The sequence below is a fragment of the Microdochium trichocladiopsis genome, assembly GCF_020744255.1.
Source record: "Microdochium trichocladiopsis strain MPI-CAGE-CH-0230 chromosome Unknown B0I36scaffold_3, whole genome shotgun sequence".
Taxonomy (NCBI): domain Eukaryota; kingdom Fungi; phylum Ascomycota; class Sordariomycetes; order Xylariales; family Microdochiaceae; genus Microdochium; species Microdochium trichocladiopsis.
The window spans coordinates 1,321,150-1,336,112 of NW_025763546.1; the positions used below are offsets into that span (position 1 = coordinate 1,321,150).

Here is a 14,963-nt window from a genome sequence, read left to right on the forward strand (position 1 = left end):
TCCGAGCAGCACGCACGTAGCAAGAAATACAAAGGGCTATGCCTCTGGGGGATATTCTTTGATTGAATACCTTTAGAAATCTAGCCTCAAGCTTTGCAGCCACGCATGTCTCCCGGGGCGAGATGGTGAACGAGAAGCTTACTCTGTAGGTTTGTCGCGGCTCGGGCCAAGATGGCACTGCCACGCAACTGCCTCTAGTTATCTTGAGCTTGTGTGCTGGAAAGTATTGGCAACTATTAGGGCCCTTCTTCGGATCAGAAAGCCCAGCAGTTTGTACCAACTGGTGATGAGAGGCTGACTGTTTTGAAACGGAGTGCTCAGATGCTTCCAAGGTTGCTCCGGCAGGAACACGCCGGGGCTGGCTCCACTCAGGAGCAGGCAGGGGGTGGGTCCTGCGCGCCTGCAAGCTGGACCCCGGGTTGGAGCAGCCGCCGGCCGGCCCAGCCATCGCCAGCAGCTCCCCTTCCTCCAGTCTGTTTGCAAGGCTGCCCGTCAACCGCCCATCATCATCCTCGAGAGGCAAGAAGCTGGCTTCGTGTCTTGTGGCACCCACGCTCTCCCCTGCCTTGCGCCTCTTTCAATCGCCTCCAGCGCAAGGCTTCTCGTCTTGTCTCCTGTCTTCGCAGCTTCACCTTACTTGCATACAGTTCGTCTCCGCCTTTCCTTCTCTGGTCCTTCTCTGGTCCTTCTCTCCCAAGCGTCCGCCGCAGCCTTGTCCCCAACTCGACAGACAGCCTCGTCCCCGACACTTTCGGCCTCACCTCTACCTCACACCTCCTCCTCCTCTCTTGCGCTCCTATAAAGATCATTCCTTGTCACTCTATGATACACTACATCCCATCTTGTCTGTTGTCCCCGCTCGAACTTCTTGTCTGTTCAGTCAATTGTCAATCCTATTGTCGCAATCGAGCTTCCTTGCTCTTGCCGAGACTTCCTCAGCACCATCCTCCTTTTCTCCCAGGCCGCGCGTGTCCACCAGACATTCTGCCATCATGGCTGCTCTAACGGCATCTGACACGGCACTCAGCAGGCACGAGTACAACTCGCGACGATCTGTCCGTGCTTCCACATTAGGCACGGACCCTACCGGCCTTCCTCCCTGAAGTCCTTCACATTCGCTGCCACACGTTTCTCGAATACAGCACCCGCGCAGCTCAGTCGACTATCACAATGGACTCATACACCTCATCATACCGCGACGCGGCACGCTCCCCCCCGGATCGTGCCCGCAACGGACGTGATGATCGGATCAAGGAAGAACCACGTGACCCGTTCTACCGTGGTCGCTCGCCAGGTAACAGCCCAGCGGATATCGACGATCTGTTTTCGCTTTAGCTGACAAATTGGCTTCTTCTACTAGGCCACGACCGAACTCGGCGCAACCGCTCTCGCTCCCCACAACAGGTCGACCGCTATGAACCCCGAGCACGGGGCGGTCGAGACGATTATGGCGGTGGTCCCCGTGATCGAGGCGATCCGCGCGAACGCGACGACCGACGCCGCGTCACTTCCCCGCCAGCGAATATTGACCGATACGTCCCTGGCCAGAGCAATGGCGATGCAGCCACGCCCGCAGTTAATCCCCTGACCGATCCTGTCAAGCTGCCCTTCCAGGTTGGCTTCTCATATTTCGGTGAATGGTGGAGAGCAAACGAGAAGATCAAGGATGAGAAAGAGAGAGCCAAGACAGGGAGACGACGCGAGCCAGAACGCCCTCGTGGTGCACGCGAGTCACAAGAGGAGCGTGACAAGGAGAAGGCCAAGATCCAAGCTGCTTACGATGTCTACAAAGAGGAGCTTCAGGCCAAGATGGCCCGAGCTTTTGTTGCCGAGCACAAAAAGGAGCAGTGGTTCCGTGAGCGCTATGTACCAGAAGTGCGCGACGCCCTCAATGCACAGATCAACGAGTTCCGGCGAGGGGGTTACAACCAATGGGAGCAAGACCTTGAGTCTGGAACATTCGATGATTTCTCTCTTGAAGGACTGCCCAAGAGCGAGAGCAATGGCGCTGGCGGGGTTGTGGAGAAGGAAGAAGGGGAGGCCACGGCCGCGAACGAGGTCCTTGGTGTTGGAGATCTTGTCCCGGCGTCTGGAAACGACCTCAGAGACGAGAACCTGTACCAACCCACGCTCTTGATCAAGACTATCGCCCCGCATGTCAGCCGCCAGAACCTTGAGACATTCTGCAAGGAAAATCTGGGTGAGGAAGAAGGTGGCTTCAAGTGGCTCTCACTGAGTGATCCCAACCCTAGCAAGCGATATCACCGCATGGGCTGGGTCATGCTTCATCCCTCGCCAGATTCGGTCGCTCCAGTCGAGCGTGCTGATCCCAAGGATGACGACATGGAGGGCGAGCCGAGATCTCCCAAACTGATCAGCACAGCCGAAAAGGCGCTCGAGGCTGTCAACGGCAAGACAGTCAAAGATGAGGTTCGTGGTGATTTTGTATGCCACGTCGGTGTGCACAACCCGCCAACGAATCCGCGCAAGAAGGCTCTTTGGGACTTGTTCTCAGCCCCTGAACGGGTCGAGAAGGATCTCACCTTGGTGCAGCGCCTCATAAACAAATTTGAGGAGGACTACGGCTCTGATTTCAATGGCTTCCTGAGAATCGAGGAGAGAGTCGAAAATCTGCGAAGTGCCGGCCAACTCAAGCCGGTCGGCCCAGCGCCTGTAGCCAAAAAGGTCAAGAAGGAGAGAAATCTTGATTTTGACGATGTCATGGACGAAGGCGAGATGGGAGATTCCGAAGAAGAGGAAGGTGCGATTGACGACGATGAGATCGACGACGAAGACCTACTGGTCAAGAAGAAGCAGCTCGACCTCGCGACCGAGTACCTCCGTCGTGTCTTCAACTTCTGCTTCTTCTGCGTATTCGAGTGTGATTCGATTCACGAGCTCACTCGTAAGTGTCCAGGCGGCCACCTCCGGCGCCCACGCAGCACGCTATCGACTGCTGCAAAGGGCGTGGCTCGCGCAAGTGCCAACGGAGAGCCGTTCCCAGCCAAGAAGCGTGAGGAGGGCGAAGAGGAGGGCGAAGCGCCGGAGCCGGACCGCAAATTCCGTGGCCAGTCATCAAAGTCCGAACAGCAGCTGGAGCGGGCGTACAAGTGGGTGAAGACCTTTGAGGACAAGATCATGCAGATCCTGGAGCCAGAGACGGTGGACCTTCGCAAGCTTGGCGGCAAGCCGGCGGATGAGGCTGTGGCCGACGAGCTCAACAAGTTTGTCAAGCAAGAGGATGAGCACAAGTGGCGGTGCAAGGTCCCTGAATGCACCAAGCTCTTCAAAGAAGAGCATTTCTGGAAGAAGCACGTCGAGAAACGCCACGGGGACTGGCTGGACAATCTCAAGCAGGAGGTAAGCAAAAGATGCAGTGCCTCTTGTTGCGAAGGCATGTTCGCTAATAGTTTTCAACAGTTTGAGCTCATCAATGCTTACGTTCTCGACCCGTCCCACATTGCGCCATCTCGAACGGACGCGAACAGCAACGGGCACTTCCCCCCAGCCAATGGCCAAACGCAGCAAGGCACCCCTAGAGGTTTCAATCTCCAGAACTTCTCGATGAACAACATCATGCCACAGTTTGCTGGCTTCCCTGGCTTTGCAGGCATGCCACCTCTGTTTGCCGGGAACCCAGCAGCCATGCAAGCCGCAGGATGGAGCGCAGGTGGTGTCGACCGCAGCGGCGGCCCAATCCGACGTGGCGGAGGCGGAGGTGCCGGCGGCACTGGCCGCTATCAGAACAGGAGCGGGCCTTACGACAGGCGGCAGGGTCCACCGGGCCGATATGGCGCCGATGGTCCGGGGGCTGGTCGCGGCAGGGGAGGCGCCGGGCGCTGGGGAGATGGCGCCGCCGGTGGTGCTGCCGTTGGTCCTCGCGAAGCTGTTCAAGGGCGTAGTCTGAAAAGCTACGAAGATCTGGATCACGTTGCAGGAGGTGGGTCTGGCGAATTGAATTACTAGACCTGGAGTCCTCTTTGAAGAGGAGGGGGTAAAGAGAAGCATGCCAAAGAGCACACAGAGCATGTGATGCCCAGGTTAGAGCGAGCTGCATTTATTAGTGTACACTATGCCTCTGGAAAAAAGTAGGTTCGATCATCGGTCAATACCAGACTTGTTTAATTCAAGACATGATACCTGAGTTTTTGTTGTTGGAGAAAGTGGAGCAGGCAACGGAGTGTGAAGTTCAGCTGAGCGTGACTCACAGACACGCGCGCGACATCGCTCTTGAAGTGGTTTGCAGCATAAGGCCAGCTCTCGGCGACGTTACAACCCAAGCGGGAGAAAGATCAGCATTCTACGACCTGAGCCGCCGTCAACCATTCCGAGCTCTCCCACCAAAAAAAGCTCTGGTCCAAAAAAGAAGTACTGTCGCCAGAGCCGAGCAGCAAGAGCATCTCGATCTTTGTTTTTCGACATGGCATCGACGAAACCCCACGAGACCACCGAGGCAGGAGTGAGCAGACGGCTCGTCAGCTCCGGGTCTGCGTTCGAGGCGAGGATTGGTTATTCCCGGGCCGTTGTGACGGGGGACTGGGTGTTTGTGTCTGGATGCACGGGGTACTTGATACGTTCCTCTTTTCGAATTTTTTTCTCCAATTCCTTTGCCTTTCCTTTATGATACGTGGTGGTCATAGGATTTCTTCTGGTATTGCCTGTTGTGCGAGTAAAGCCTTGAGTTGTTTTTGACTCTTTCTGACTTTCGCCGGGCTGTTTATTTTTTTTCTTTGTTTTTTTCTTTCGCCTTCTCTGGCCAAAAGTGAAGACTGGCTTTGGGCTGACTATCTTCCCCCATGATTGCGAAATGACATATAGGTACGACTACGCGACGGGCAAGATCTCGCCTGACCCAATCCAGCAAGCCGAGCAGACGATGCGCAACATCTCGGCCGCACTCGCGCAAGCGGGCAGTTCCGTGGACGAGGTCGTCCGGGTGCGCTACATTGTCCCGAGGAGGGAGGATTTCAAGGAGATGTGGCCAGTCTTGAGACGCTGGTTTGGCGATGGCGATGACGATGGTGATGGTGGTGATGGTGAAGATGGGCAAGGAGATGGGAGTGGGAGTGGGAGTGGCAGGAGAAAGGGACCTAGACCGGCGGCCACGATGCTTAGTTGCGCCCTGCTGGAGGAGGAGATGAAGGTTGAGATTGAGGTTACTGCCAGGAAAGGGTCTGCCTTGCTAAGTCACGAGGGAGGTTCTGTGCCGGACCTTTGAGATAGGGAGGCACTTGACATCGTGGAGAGGCCAGGTGCCTAGAAAGTGAGCTGTGAGAACCCACAACTCTTCATCGACCGTGTCTCTGTCGATGGAGTTCAACATTGGACGGCTATTGTGACCGAGATTGAGCAGTTATGTGATCTCTTTGCGTTGTTGCGGGAAGGGCGCGAAGTTGTACTGGCCAACAATCAAGTAAGGTACTCGTCATTGAGAAGGGAAGCTAAATGTTCATTTCTCTGTCGGTCAGGCTCATTCAATGGGCAGTCATCCTTGGCGCAGCACCTCGTGGATTATCAGTCTCGGACAAGCCAGTACGCGCTAACACACCAACAAAGTATCTAAACCTCCGCGGCGAGAAAGTTGGCTTCCAGGAATCCATCACCTTTTACTCTCTCTGCCGCCGCTACGGAAATTATACGCAAAATCGGCCAAGATGCGGCCAAGCGCGTTTTAAACCATCAACCCAACTCTATCACTCTCCAGCTCTTTTACGCTGACCTTGGCCCAACGACTGACCTTATAGCTATCACACTGGATGAGCCCATCGAGGCCGGTGGCCAGTCCAGTGACATACATGGTAGCCAAGAACCACCCGTTGGCTCTTAACGCACTCACTACCGAAAGCCTGCAGAGAATCCACGGCCCAGCTCTCGATGCCCTTATAGAGCAGATCATTCACAATGACGAGCCTGAGGCACGTAGGGCGAATGAGGATCGCAACTACCGCCACCGTGTACGTAATGCCGCTCTCAAAGGCGCTACTATCTGAGGAGTGCCAGAGAGCTCGCGAGACTATGACCAAGATGGAGTGTCAGCGCCGCGTTGACGAACTGCACAAGTCCAAGACTATGGACAAGGTTTTTGGACCTGGCGGTGAAGACTCTCAAGGCCGAGAATGCCAGCGCGCTTTCCGAAGAAGAACCTCACGAGAATGGCGACCCCGAGACCGGGTTCTAACAAGATATCCGGGCAAGACGTGCAGAGTGTAGTCGAGGAAGATCTTGAGGATCAGATTATGGGCCTCACCTCCGCAGATCCGATCTATCGCACTACTTGAGGATGAGGTCGATGCCGGCGGAGACGATGGATTGGATGACATGACCAAAGTCCCCCTAGATAAAGAATATCGAGAACTTCATGGATATCATCCCGAGCAATGGCCTGTACCTCCACGAGGACGTTAAGAACAACCCCATCCCCTGGACTCACAACTCGTCATCGACCGTGTCTCTATTAACAGAGTTCAACGTTGGACAGCCATTGTGACGGACTGGGATCGAACAGGCTTATGAGCACTCTGCATTGTTGCGGGAGGGGCGCTAGGTTGTGGCGCTTGTTGGAAAACAGCCAAGAATTAAGTACTCGTCATTCCAGAGGTGCATGTTCGATTATTTATCGACCAGCCCAAATCAAAGGATAGCAACAGCACGATATATGTCAAATCTGCAAAACTAAAAATGCGCCAGACACGTGTTACGAGCTTCGGTGATTGACCAGGCCGGTCCTTCAACTCCAGTCCAAAAAGAGTTTAACTTATTATCACAAACATATACTCCTATCACGGCTGGTGCGCTCATATGAAGAAAGAATTTCCACGCCGAGGTGAAAGAATGATCAATCTTGGCAATACTCGATTCAGGAGGTAGTTAGAGTCTTACATTAGTTGCGGTATTATGAATTGCCAAAGCTATGAAGGAAGCCACATGATATAATGAATGCGTCGTTGTTGCTGGTCAAGAAGTTAACACCCTGCATTTGCATGTCGATCTTGAGGAAGCCGGTCATCCCATGCAGGAGAAAACCTGGACTCCATAGGTATTTGCGACTGTAGCTTGGAGCATAGTTCATCGCGCACGACGGGGCCCTTCTAACAGATCGAGTGGAGAAGGTGGGCTGACTGCCATCTCGACACCTCTGGATCGATAACCCACAGATCCCGGAATTCCCTGGTCACTCCCGAACAATGTATATAGACGTGAACAATTGTCGTTGTTGTCAATCAAGTTAGGAGTCTCGGTAGCTCAGTGGTAGAGCGTGGGATTGCAGTGTCTACGATCCTATGGATCTAGCAAACAAGCAATCATCCTAAGGTCAGGCGTTCGAACCGCCTTCGGGACTATCCTTTTACCGTTCTCGTGGACTCGGGGTACACGGAGGATGTGCTGGTATGCGTTTGCCGTTGATATCGTCGATTTATTCACTTTTTGCGACTCCGGAACGGCGGTGCCCGGCGTCCGGTGGAGCGGATTCCGTGTCGCGGCTGCCCATTGTTGCAGTGAAATGGCGTGCCTTCCCAAGGAGACCCGCCTTTTCCGGATCGACGACCTGACCTTGCCTGTTGTTGCGTTTCTGGCTGCAGCATAACGCAGACTATTGTGAGACGCAGGGTTCGCAGTCGTTTAACTCTCTTCAAGCATAAAATTTGCCTCAAACGACGCCTTGTTTCGTGTTTCGATGTGCCTGGCACGACGCCGGCGGGTATCGATGAAACGGCATGAGTTGCACCGAGACTAGAAATAGCGGGTGGTAGTGTTGTATGCACCCTGCCCTCCTCGTTGCACATTTCCAGTTGCTATGACGGACAAGAAATTTTCAAGCTCTTCACGTTTCAATGCTGTGACCATGGGCAATGACACAAACCCCATCCATCATGGAGGAGGAGGACCCTGCAGGATTCGAGACAGGGTTCACCGTAGCACGATGGATCCAGCCGGAGACCTGGCGGCCAAATTTTGGACCCCCGCGGTGGCTGCAAATGGAGCAAGGGATGATATAGCATCGTCGCTGACAAGTGCCGATGTATCATGCCAAATGCTCGAAGATTGTCCACAGATGGCGACTGTGGAAGGGTGGGGGGCTGTCATAGTGGGCCGCGCAGTGCTGGTCAGAAACAAATACTTTGTGCTCAGTAAGCTCGCATCGTGAGCATCAACAATCGTGTCCATGTGCATGTTTGTACGGGCCACAGTCGGAAAGAAAAGAGTCTTGCTATCGTTGACCAGGCTGAGGCCGTCGGCAGTCTCCAGGCCATTGATATCGAGAGCAGGAGCCGAGAGTCCCGACTTTGCCCATTGCTGCGGTCGAGGTCGGAAGATTGAGGCTCGGGCGGCTCCTGGCGAGAATGAGCAGGACCGCGGGTACTCGGCTGTGTGACATGCACTGGCGTCCAGCTCTCAGAGCCGCCCGATCTTACATCGTGAACATTGCCATCCCTAGATGTGCTGTCGCTGCGCCTGACAGAGAAGCGATGTTGGTGGCTGCTTCAAACCAGGAGGAGGACCCTGTCTGCAGCAAGCTCCCAGGACACCTGAGTGCTGGGCCAACCAGGAGATCCTCCAGCCCGTCGTGCCAGAGCGGCCGACGAAGAGCCGCAGCGGACCTTGATGGAGAAAAAGTTGAGCGAGGCGTTGGAGTGAGGTACACAGTAGGTACCCTGGTGGGCAGCGCCCCGCGCGGCGAGATCGGGCGGGCGCGCAATGCACTCACTCGCTGTGTCGAGTGGAAGATCCTGGAACCGGGCTCTGGCCAGAATGGTGAGCTCGCCTGCCCCACCACATCGCAGCTTGGTGCGTCAGAGTGGGCAGGCAGGCAGATCGCCGTCCCGCGTCGCTCGGCGAGTGCGGCGGCCCCGGCCTGCAATGGAACAAGCAAGGCGCTGCCGCCCCTGCCACGCCAGCACAGATTGGTTGGCAGTGGCGTTGTCTTGACAGAAAGAAGGTGCCATCTCTGTTAGACACAGCTCCTGTCTCACACCAGAGCTGAAGCTACTTTACTTTTCTCTCGTCTCAGCCTGCGTTTTTTCCCTCTCCTCATCATCCTCCCATCCTCTCCCTCCTCTCACCGATTCTGCCATTGGGACCCGTGAGAACAAATACAAACCTTCCCGAAACAAAAGCATTGTAAGTCTGGCAGCTTCAGCGAGTGCCCAATCCCCTCCTCCCCTCCTCGAGCCTCGAGCCACACTACTGCTGTAGCTACACTAGCTTCCACCTTGCCTGCCAGCCAGCCCAACCCCACCAACCCACCTCGTTTGTTGACATTGGCAATCGTGTACACTCATCACTCTGCCCAGACGGCCGTCTGCGGCATATTCCCATCCCACTCACACCAGGCACGCACCCCCCCCAAACGCCCAGGCCAATTGCGTCCTAGCGGGTGCCTTCCAGTCGCGTACCCCTCCCAACTCGGCCAGCTTTTGCATAAGAAGCTCCCACACCCCTCCAAAGACTGGCAGCCTCCCATCGTCTCACCAAGACTGACACTTCCGAACCTACTCATCGCAGGATTTACCTCTCAATCCTACATCTGTCACCATGGCTGTCAAGAAGATCCACGCTCGCTCCGTCTACGACTCTCGTGGTAACCCCACCGTCGAGGTCGATGTCGTGACCGAGACCGGCCTCCACCGCGCCATTGTCCCCTCTGGTGCCTCGACCGGTATGTCTGCTTCGCTCACCTGACAAGGACACACTTCCCCAAGCATATAAACTGACTGTGCCGACCCAATTGACAGGCCAGCACGAGGCTGTCGAGCTCCGTGACGGTGACAAGTCCAAGTGGCTCGGCAAGGGTGTCACCAAGGCTGTCGACAACGTCAACAACGTCATTGCTCCCGCTGTCATCGAGAAGGGTCTCGATGTCAAGGACCAGAGCGCCGTCGATGCCTTCCTCAACGAGCTCGACGGTACCCCCAACAAGGGCAAGCTTGGTGCCAACGCCATCCTCGGTGTCTCTCTGGCCATTGCCAAGGCCGGTGCTGCCGAGAAGGGTGTCCCTCTCTACGCCCACGTCTCCGACCTCGCTGGCACCAAGAAGCCCTACGTCTTGCCCGTCCCCTTCATGAACGTTCTCAACGGTGGCTCCCACGCCGGTGGCCGTCTTGCCTTCCAGGAGTTCATGATCGTTCCTTCCAAGGCCGCCTCTTTCACCGACGCCATGCGCCAGGGTGCTGAGGTCTACCACAAGCTCAAGTCTCTGGCCAAGAAGAAGTACGGCCAGTCTGCCGGCAACGTCGGTGACGAGGGTGGTGTCGCCCCCGATATCCAGACTGCTGACGAGGCCCTCGAGCTCATCACCGAGGCCATCGAGGAGGCTGGCTACACTGGCCAGATCAACATCGCCATGGATGTTGCCTCCAGCGAGTTCTACAAGGAGGACGCCAAGAAGTACGACCTCGATTTCAAGAACCCCGAGAGCGACCCCACCAAGTGGATTACCTACGAGGAGCTCGCTGCCATGTACAGCGACCTCGCCAAGAAGTACCCGATCGTCTCCATTGAGGACCCCTTCGCCGAGGACGACTGGGAGGCCTGGAGCTACTTCTACAAGACCCAGGGTGCCACTACCCAAATCGTTGGTGACGACTTGACTGTCACCAACCCTCTCCGCATCAAGCGGGCCATCGAGCTCAAGTCTGCCAACGCTCTCCTGCTCAAGGTCAACCAGATTGGTACCCTCACCGAGTCCATTCAGGCCGCCAAGGACTCTTACGCCGACGGCTGGGGCGTCATGGTCTCCCACCGCTCCGGCGAGACTGAGGATGTCACCATTGCTGACATTGTCGTCGGTCTCCGTGCTGGCCAGATCAAGACTGGTGCCCCTGCCCGCTCTGAGCGTCTTGCCAAGCTCAACCAGATCCTGCGTATCGAGGAGGAGCTCGGCAGCAACGCTGTCTATGCTGGCGAGAGCTTCCGCACCGCTGTCAACATGTAAATCTGTGTCGATTCGAACAAAAGCAGGAGTTTAATGATACCCCGGACAGGACCGGGTTAGGTTGGGTCTAAAACCACACGAGAAGCACACCAGCTCCGTGTCTAGCAGAATTATGACGAATGAATGAAACAAATCAAAGCCCATGTAATTTTGGTCACCACGTGTGGATATGCAGAGTGAGCGTTCCTAGGTCCTGCCTGGCGCATCGTGATTATAATGAGACCAAAGGATATGTGAGCTGAGCAATTGAGCACAAGACTCCAGTACGATTCACTACGCCGTGAAGGGAACGCGACAAGTCAGGCAATCACGAGCATCATAACACTGGGTTGGCTGAGAAAACTAGTATGGGACAGACATGGAGTCGAAGAGGGCTGGGATGGAGTCCTATTATTGTATGATGATTAGCGGTGTGCCCCATCATTGAGAAGTTCGAGTGCCAAGTTGGAGAAGGATGAACTTGTGAGATCAGAAGTCCGTTTAATACATTTCGGGCCCGAAGGCCCGATGATATAAGAGGTACCAGAAAAAGTAAAATAAAGGAGTGTATCATCAGGGTGACAAGTGACGTTTTGGGGGAGGCCGATGTGAAGGCAGAGGGGAGCTTACCAGTAGTATCGACCACAAGATGCTACGCATATGAAGCCACCTGGCAGATGAGGCGGTGCTGACTTTACAACGCTCAGCGCATGTTTGATGCGTCTCTCGCAGCGAAGCTGCAATGTGTTGTTGTCAAGATGTCAACGTTTGTCTGCAGCGCGGCAGGGAGGAAAATTTGGTAGAGGCGCGCCCCGACTCCCCAACAGAGACGCAGCGCTGGACAGGCTTGGCACGGCCCGGAAGAACTTCGGTGCTTGGACGGAGTGGGGCCTGCCCGCTCCCAGCTTGGCCAATCAACGCCTATCAGCCACGCGAACTGGGCACACAATCCAGCTCTGCGGTGCAGTGAACTTTTTCGTGGAGCCAAAAATCCTCTGGCCCTCCCAAGCCGTGCAGCAGCCTCGACCTCATTCCACCCAGCCCAGCCAACCACTCCGATCCGCCCAGCCAGTTCTTGTCCCCCAGCAAGCCAGACTCGTCGCCGTCGCCAGCAACAAACCACACAACAACCGCCAAAATGGGTCGTCTTCACTCCAACGGAAAGGGAATTTCAGCCTCCGCGCTCCCCTACTCGCGGACTGCCCCCGCGTGGCTCAAGACCACTCCCGCCCAGGTCGAGGAGCAGATCTGCAAGTGCGTGCTTTCCCGTATCGGTGGACACACGAGAGCTGCCGCAGGCAGAGGATGATGGATCTCTCTGGGGTGTTAATGAGATTCTGCGACGAGGCGACCAGCAAGACTGACTTTTCAATTGCGCAACTGCAGGCTCGCCAAGAAGGGTGCCACTCCTTCCCAGATTGGTGTCGTCCTCCGTGACGCCCACGGCATTGCCCAGGTCCGCATCGTCACCGGCAACAAGATCCTCCGCATTCTCAAGTCCAACGGTACGACATGAACCAACAAACCCTCCCCACGCGATGTCAATGTCAGCATACACATGATTTCTGGACACGAGAGAGCATGAGCAAGATGGCCATCAGACACGAGACACCCGACCCATACCTGACACCACTTGCCATGCCTCGAATCGAAAGAGCTTGGACATACTGGCCCTTGTTCACTTTTGTGCAAACACACAAAGATGCGAGTGGCCAGGTGGAAGCAATTCCAGGCAAAAACAAAAAAAAACGCCGCTGTTGGTCAAGGCTGACGGTGTGATTCTCCATATATAGGCCTCGCTCCCGAGCTTCCCGAGGATCTGTACATGCTGATCAAGAAGGTAAGTCTCCCCTCATATATTCGCTGTTCGCTGTGCTCGACCACTAGCGAGCCCACGAACAGTGACAAGAGCACATTTTCCCTTTTCGGTACACCTTTCATACTAACGTCAACCTCCCACCAGGCTGTCTCCGTCCGCAAGCACCTCGAGCGCAACCGCAAGGACAAGGACGCCAAGTTCCGCCTCATTCTCATCGAGTCCCGTATCCACCGCCTGGCCCGCTACTACAAGTCTGTCGGTGTCCTGCCTCCTACCTGGAAGTACGAGTCTGCCACCGCCAGCACCATTGTCGCTTAAGCGAGCTCCTCATTCATCTTCTCCATGAAACGCGAAGAGTCGAGAGTCGAGATCGCGCGTCGCAAAGGGGGTGTCGTGTGCTCCGCCGTGTAGCTGCTTGCAACATCGGATCAAGAAAACCCGAGTGCAACGGCACAGCCGTGAGCCCGGCGTGGTTAGCAAAAACTGTTGTTTGTCTCAGAGATATTACCACCCTTTTACTTCCCGCTGCGAATAGCCGAGTAAGAAGTGATGTCCTCGACGACAACAAAAGGAGTTCTTGGGTCGGGATGGGTCAAAAGAAAATACATGGCATTTGTGTTTTTTTAAATGAATGTTACAGGGCGCCTCATGATATCACACAATTTTTCAATGAAGAGACTTTTAGCCTAGTCGGCTGAATGTCGAGACATGATATATCACAACTTCAGAGCCCTGTTTCTGTCCCGCCTGAGCGACTTTGGTGGACGTTTGGGACTAGAGAAAAAGAAATTCGGCAACATGAATAAAAAACGCGTATAAATACTTGCAGTGCACCTTGCCTTATCGTGGGATGAAGTGAAATTCGATTATGTTGTATTCGAAATAACAGCACTTTGATGATTGCATCTGCTGAACGCCTTGTCCAGATCATCTCCCTAAAATGTCATGGAACTGTGGCTCCGTTGACAGCTAGCGCGCATAGCTGGCTGTTGAAAAGTGCTGATGAATTTTGCCCCTGTGTGACCAAACGCCTATGCTTTTTATCAATCGCAGAATAAAAGGGGGGGGAAAGATGCGCTCCTATGCTAGGCCATGCCATGCTTGCTTGAATTTCGACCGAAAGGGAGGTTTGTCCCCGGCAACTCCGCCCTTCGAACCCGTCCCAGTATACCCGTGCGGCGTCTTCCGCTAGAATTCTCTATGCTGCGCTCACCATCTTCTCACGCTCTCTAGAGGCCTTCAAAAGATATTCCCCCAGTACTCTGAGGGGATCTTGGGGTCTGGAAAGTATGCAGATACGATTAGCTGTGTCACACGGCAGTGAGATAGCGCTGAAAACAACGGGTATAGGTTCCCATGACCACATTAGTGGAAAAGAGGACGGTATGGGGGCCAACATACTGGTCGCGCGCGATTTGCTTCATGCCCTCCAGCAGTACTCCTGTGACATTCTGGTTCAGGTATTGCCGCACTGGCGCGCCGTGCACCGCAGGAGTCGAGGGCATCTGGTGACTGCTGCTGCTGCTGCCGCCAGCGCCAGACTCGGGGTGCTGCGACGCCGCCCGCGAAGAAGTGCCGCCGCCGCCGCCGTCCACGCCGTTTGCTTGTCGCAGTGGCGTGCTCGTGCACGGCGCCGAGGTCGCCGCCGCGGCAGGAGCGCTCGGCGCGGGGGATTTCTCTGTGGTGATGAGAGGCTGCTGCTGCTGGTGTGTCGGCGCTGTGGAGACGTCGGCCATGTCCACGTCGGCCTCCTCTTTGACATCTGGAGGGTTCGTGGACTGCTCTCGAGCTGTCTGTGCGTCGTCATTGTTGCTATCGACGGCGGCCGTAGAAGACACTAGTCCAACGGGCGCTGGAGCTGGGCTGGCCGTGAAGGTTGGAAGTGCGGGCGGTGGGACGGGAGTTTGGGTCTTGTCGTCGGCCATCGTGGCTGGTTGTGTTTGGTGTGGTGATATGTTTTTGGTGTGAATCTGAGTAGCAAGGACCAATTGACGTAGTGGTGCTGTTGTGGTCTTGGGAAGCTGCGTGGAGTAAAAGAAGATGCTGGGATTTGCTCGCAAGCCTGCTCCAGGTGGGTGGGTGTACTGGTTGGTGAAGCCAAAGGCACTCTTCATTGGTGTGTCCCTTGGGAAAGCAGCTTTGCGATCGGCGTTTGCGCATTCAGCGCCGGCTCCACTTTGAGGAGCTTCCTGCCAGGTACAGTACCTTACCCAAGTGCAATGCAAATTGAAA

General features: G+C 55.3%; 6 protein-coding genes and 1 non-coding gene across 7 annotated transcripts; 5 read left to right on the forward strand and 2 right to left on the reverse strand.

Annotated features, from left to right (window-relative positions):
* Positions 1 to 1,170: 1,170 nt before the first annotated feature.
* On the forward strand, positions 1,171 to 3,966 carry B0I36DRAFT_346826 (uncharacterized protein; the record flags this gene model as incomplete). The annotated part of the gene is made up of 3 exons (XM_046156498.1): positions 1,171 to 1,294; positions 1,361 to 3,360; positions 3,421 to 3,966. 3 exons carry the CDS (start codon positions 1,171 to 1,173, stop codon positions 3,964 to 3,966), a joined length of 2,670 nt encoding a protein of 889 aa, XP_046015051.1.
* A 262-nt stretch (positions 3,967 to 4,228) lies between these two features.
* B0I36DRAFT_317300 (Endoribonuclease L-PSP/chorismate mutase-like protein) lies at positions 4,229 to 5,571 on the forward strand. Its single transcript, XM_046153137.1, has 2 exons — positions 4,229 to 4,563; positions 4,819 to 5,571. Exons 1-2 carry the CDS (start codon positions 4,421 to 4,423, stop codon positions 5,216 to 5,218), a joined length of 543 nt encoding a protein of 180 aa, XP_046015052.1. The 5' UTR covers positions 4,229 to 4,420; the 3' UTR covers positions 5,219 to 5,571.
* A 1,660-nt stretch (positions 5,572 to 7,231) lies between these two features.
* Positions 7,232 to 7,339, forward strand: B0I36DRAFT_t52. Its single transcript has one exon. It is a non-coding gene; the product is annotated as a tRNA-Cys (tRNA).
* Positions 7,340 to 9,640: 2,301 nt separating this feature from the next.
* Positions 9,641 to 11,101, forward strand: B0I36DRAFT_317309 (enolase). Its single transcript, XM_046153138.1, has one exon. It carries the CDS (start codon positions 10,061 to 10,063, stop codon positions 10,931 to 10,933), a length of 873 nt encoding a protein of 290 aa, XP_046015053.1. The 5' UTR covers positions 9,641 to 10,060; the 3' UTR covers positions 10,934 to 11,101.
* Positions 11,102 to 11,709, reverse strand: B0I36DRAFT_317310 (uncharacterized protein). Its single transcript, XM_046153139.1, has one exon. The coding sequence runs from the start codon at positions 11,484 to 11,486 to the stop codon at positions 11,250 to 11,252; it is 237 nt and encodes a 78-aa protein (XP_046015054.1). The 5' UTR covers positions 11,487 to 11,709; the 3' UTR covers positions 11,102 to 11,249.
* Positions 11,710 to 11,915: 206 nt separating this feature from the next.
* Positions 11,916 to 13,252, forward strand: B0I36DRAFT_86121 (ribosomal S13/S15 N-terminal domain-containing protein). Its single transcript, XM_046163472.1, has 4 exons — positions 11,916 to 12,166; positions 12,299 to 12,417; positions 12,706 to 12,752; positions 12,876 to 13,252. The coding sequence occupies exons 1-4, from the start codon at positions 12,051 to 12,053 to the stop codon at positions 13,047 to 13,049; spliced, it is 456 nt and encodes a 151-aa protein (XP_046015055.1). The 5' UTR covers positions 11,916 to 12,050; the 3' UTR covers positions 13,050 to 13,252.
* Positions 13,253 to 13,554: 302 nt separating this feature from the next.
* Positions 13,555 to 14,850, reverse strand: B0I36DRAFT_317314 (uncharacterized protein). Its single transcript, XM_046153140.1, has 2 exons — positions 14,133 to 14,850; positions 13,555 to 14,011 (listed from the first exon to the last, which is right to left on the reverse strand). Exons 1-2 carry the CDS (start codon positions 14,843 to 14,845, stop codon positions 13,930 to 13,932), a joined length of 795 nt encoding a protein of 264 aa, XP_046015056.1. The 5' UTR covers positions 14,846 to 14,850; the 3' UTR covers positions 13,555 to 13,929.
* Between the last annotated feature and the right edge of the window lie 113 nt (positions 14,851 to 14,963).

Coding starts and splice junctions, on each gene's coding strand:
- B0I36DRAFT_317310 (XM_046153139.1), bottom strand. CDS start 11,486: ATGATACACTCCTTTATTTTACTTTTTCTGGTACCTCTTATATCATCG.
- B0I36DRAFT_317300 (XM_046153137.1), top strand. CDS start 4,421: ATGGCATCGACGAAACCCCACGAGACCACCGAGGCAGGAGTGAGCAGA. Junction 4,564..4,818: donor TTTGTGTCTGGATGCACGGG/GTACTTGATACG, acceptor AATGACATATAG/GTACGACTACGCGACGGGCA.
- B0I36DRAFT_317314 (XM_046153140.1), bottom strand. CDS start 14,845: ATGAAGAGTGCCTTTGGCTTCACCAACCAGTACACCCACCCACCTGGA. Junction 14,012..14,132: donor AAGCAAATCGCGCGCGACCA/GTATGTTGGCCC, acceptor CATACTTTCCAG/ACCCCAAGATCCCCTCAGAG.
- B0I36DRAFT_317309 (XM_046153138.1), top strand. CDS start 10,061: ATGAACGTTCTCAACGGTGGCTCCCACGCCGGTGGCCGTCTTGCCTTC.
- B0I36DRAFT_86121 (XM_046163472.1), top strand. CDS start 12,051: ATGGGTCGTCTTCACTCCAACGGAAAGGGAATTTCAGCCTCCGCGCTC. Junction 12,167..12,298: donor GTCGAGGAGCAGATCTGCAA/GTGCGTGCTTTC, acceptor GCGCAACTGCAG/GCTCGCCAAGAAGGGTGCCA. Junction 12,753..12,875: donor TGTACATGCTGATCAAGAAG/GTAAGTCTCCCC, acceptor ACCTCCCACCAG/GCTGTCTCCGTCCGCAAGCA.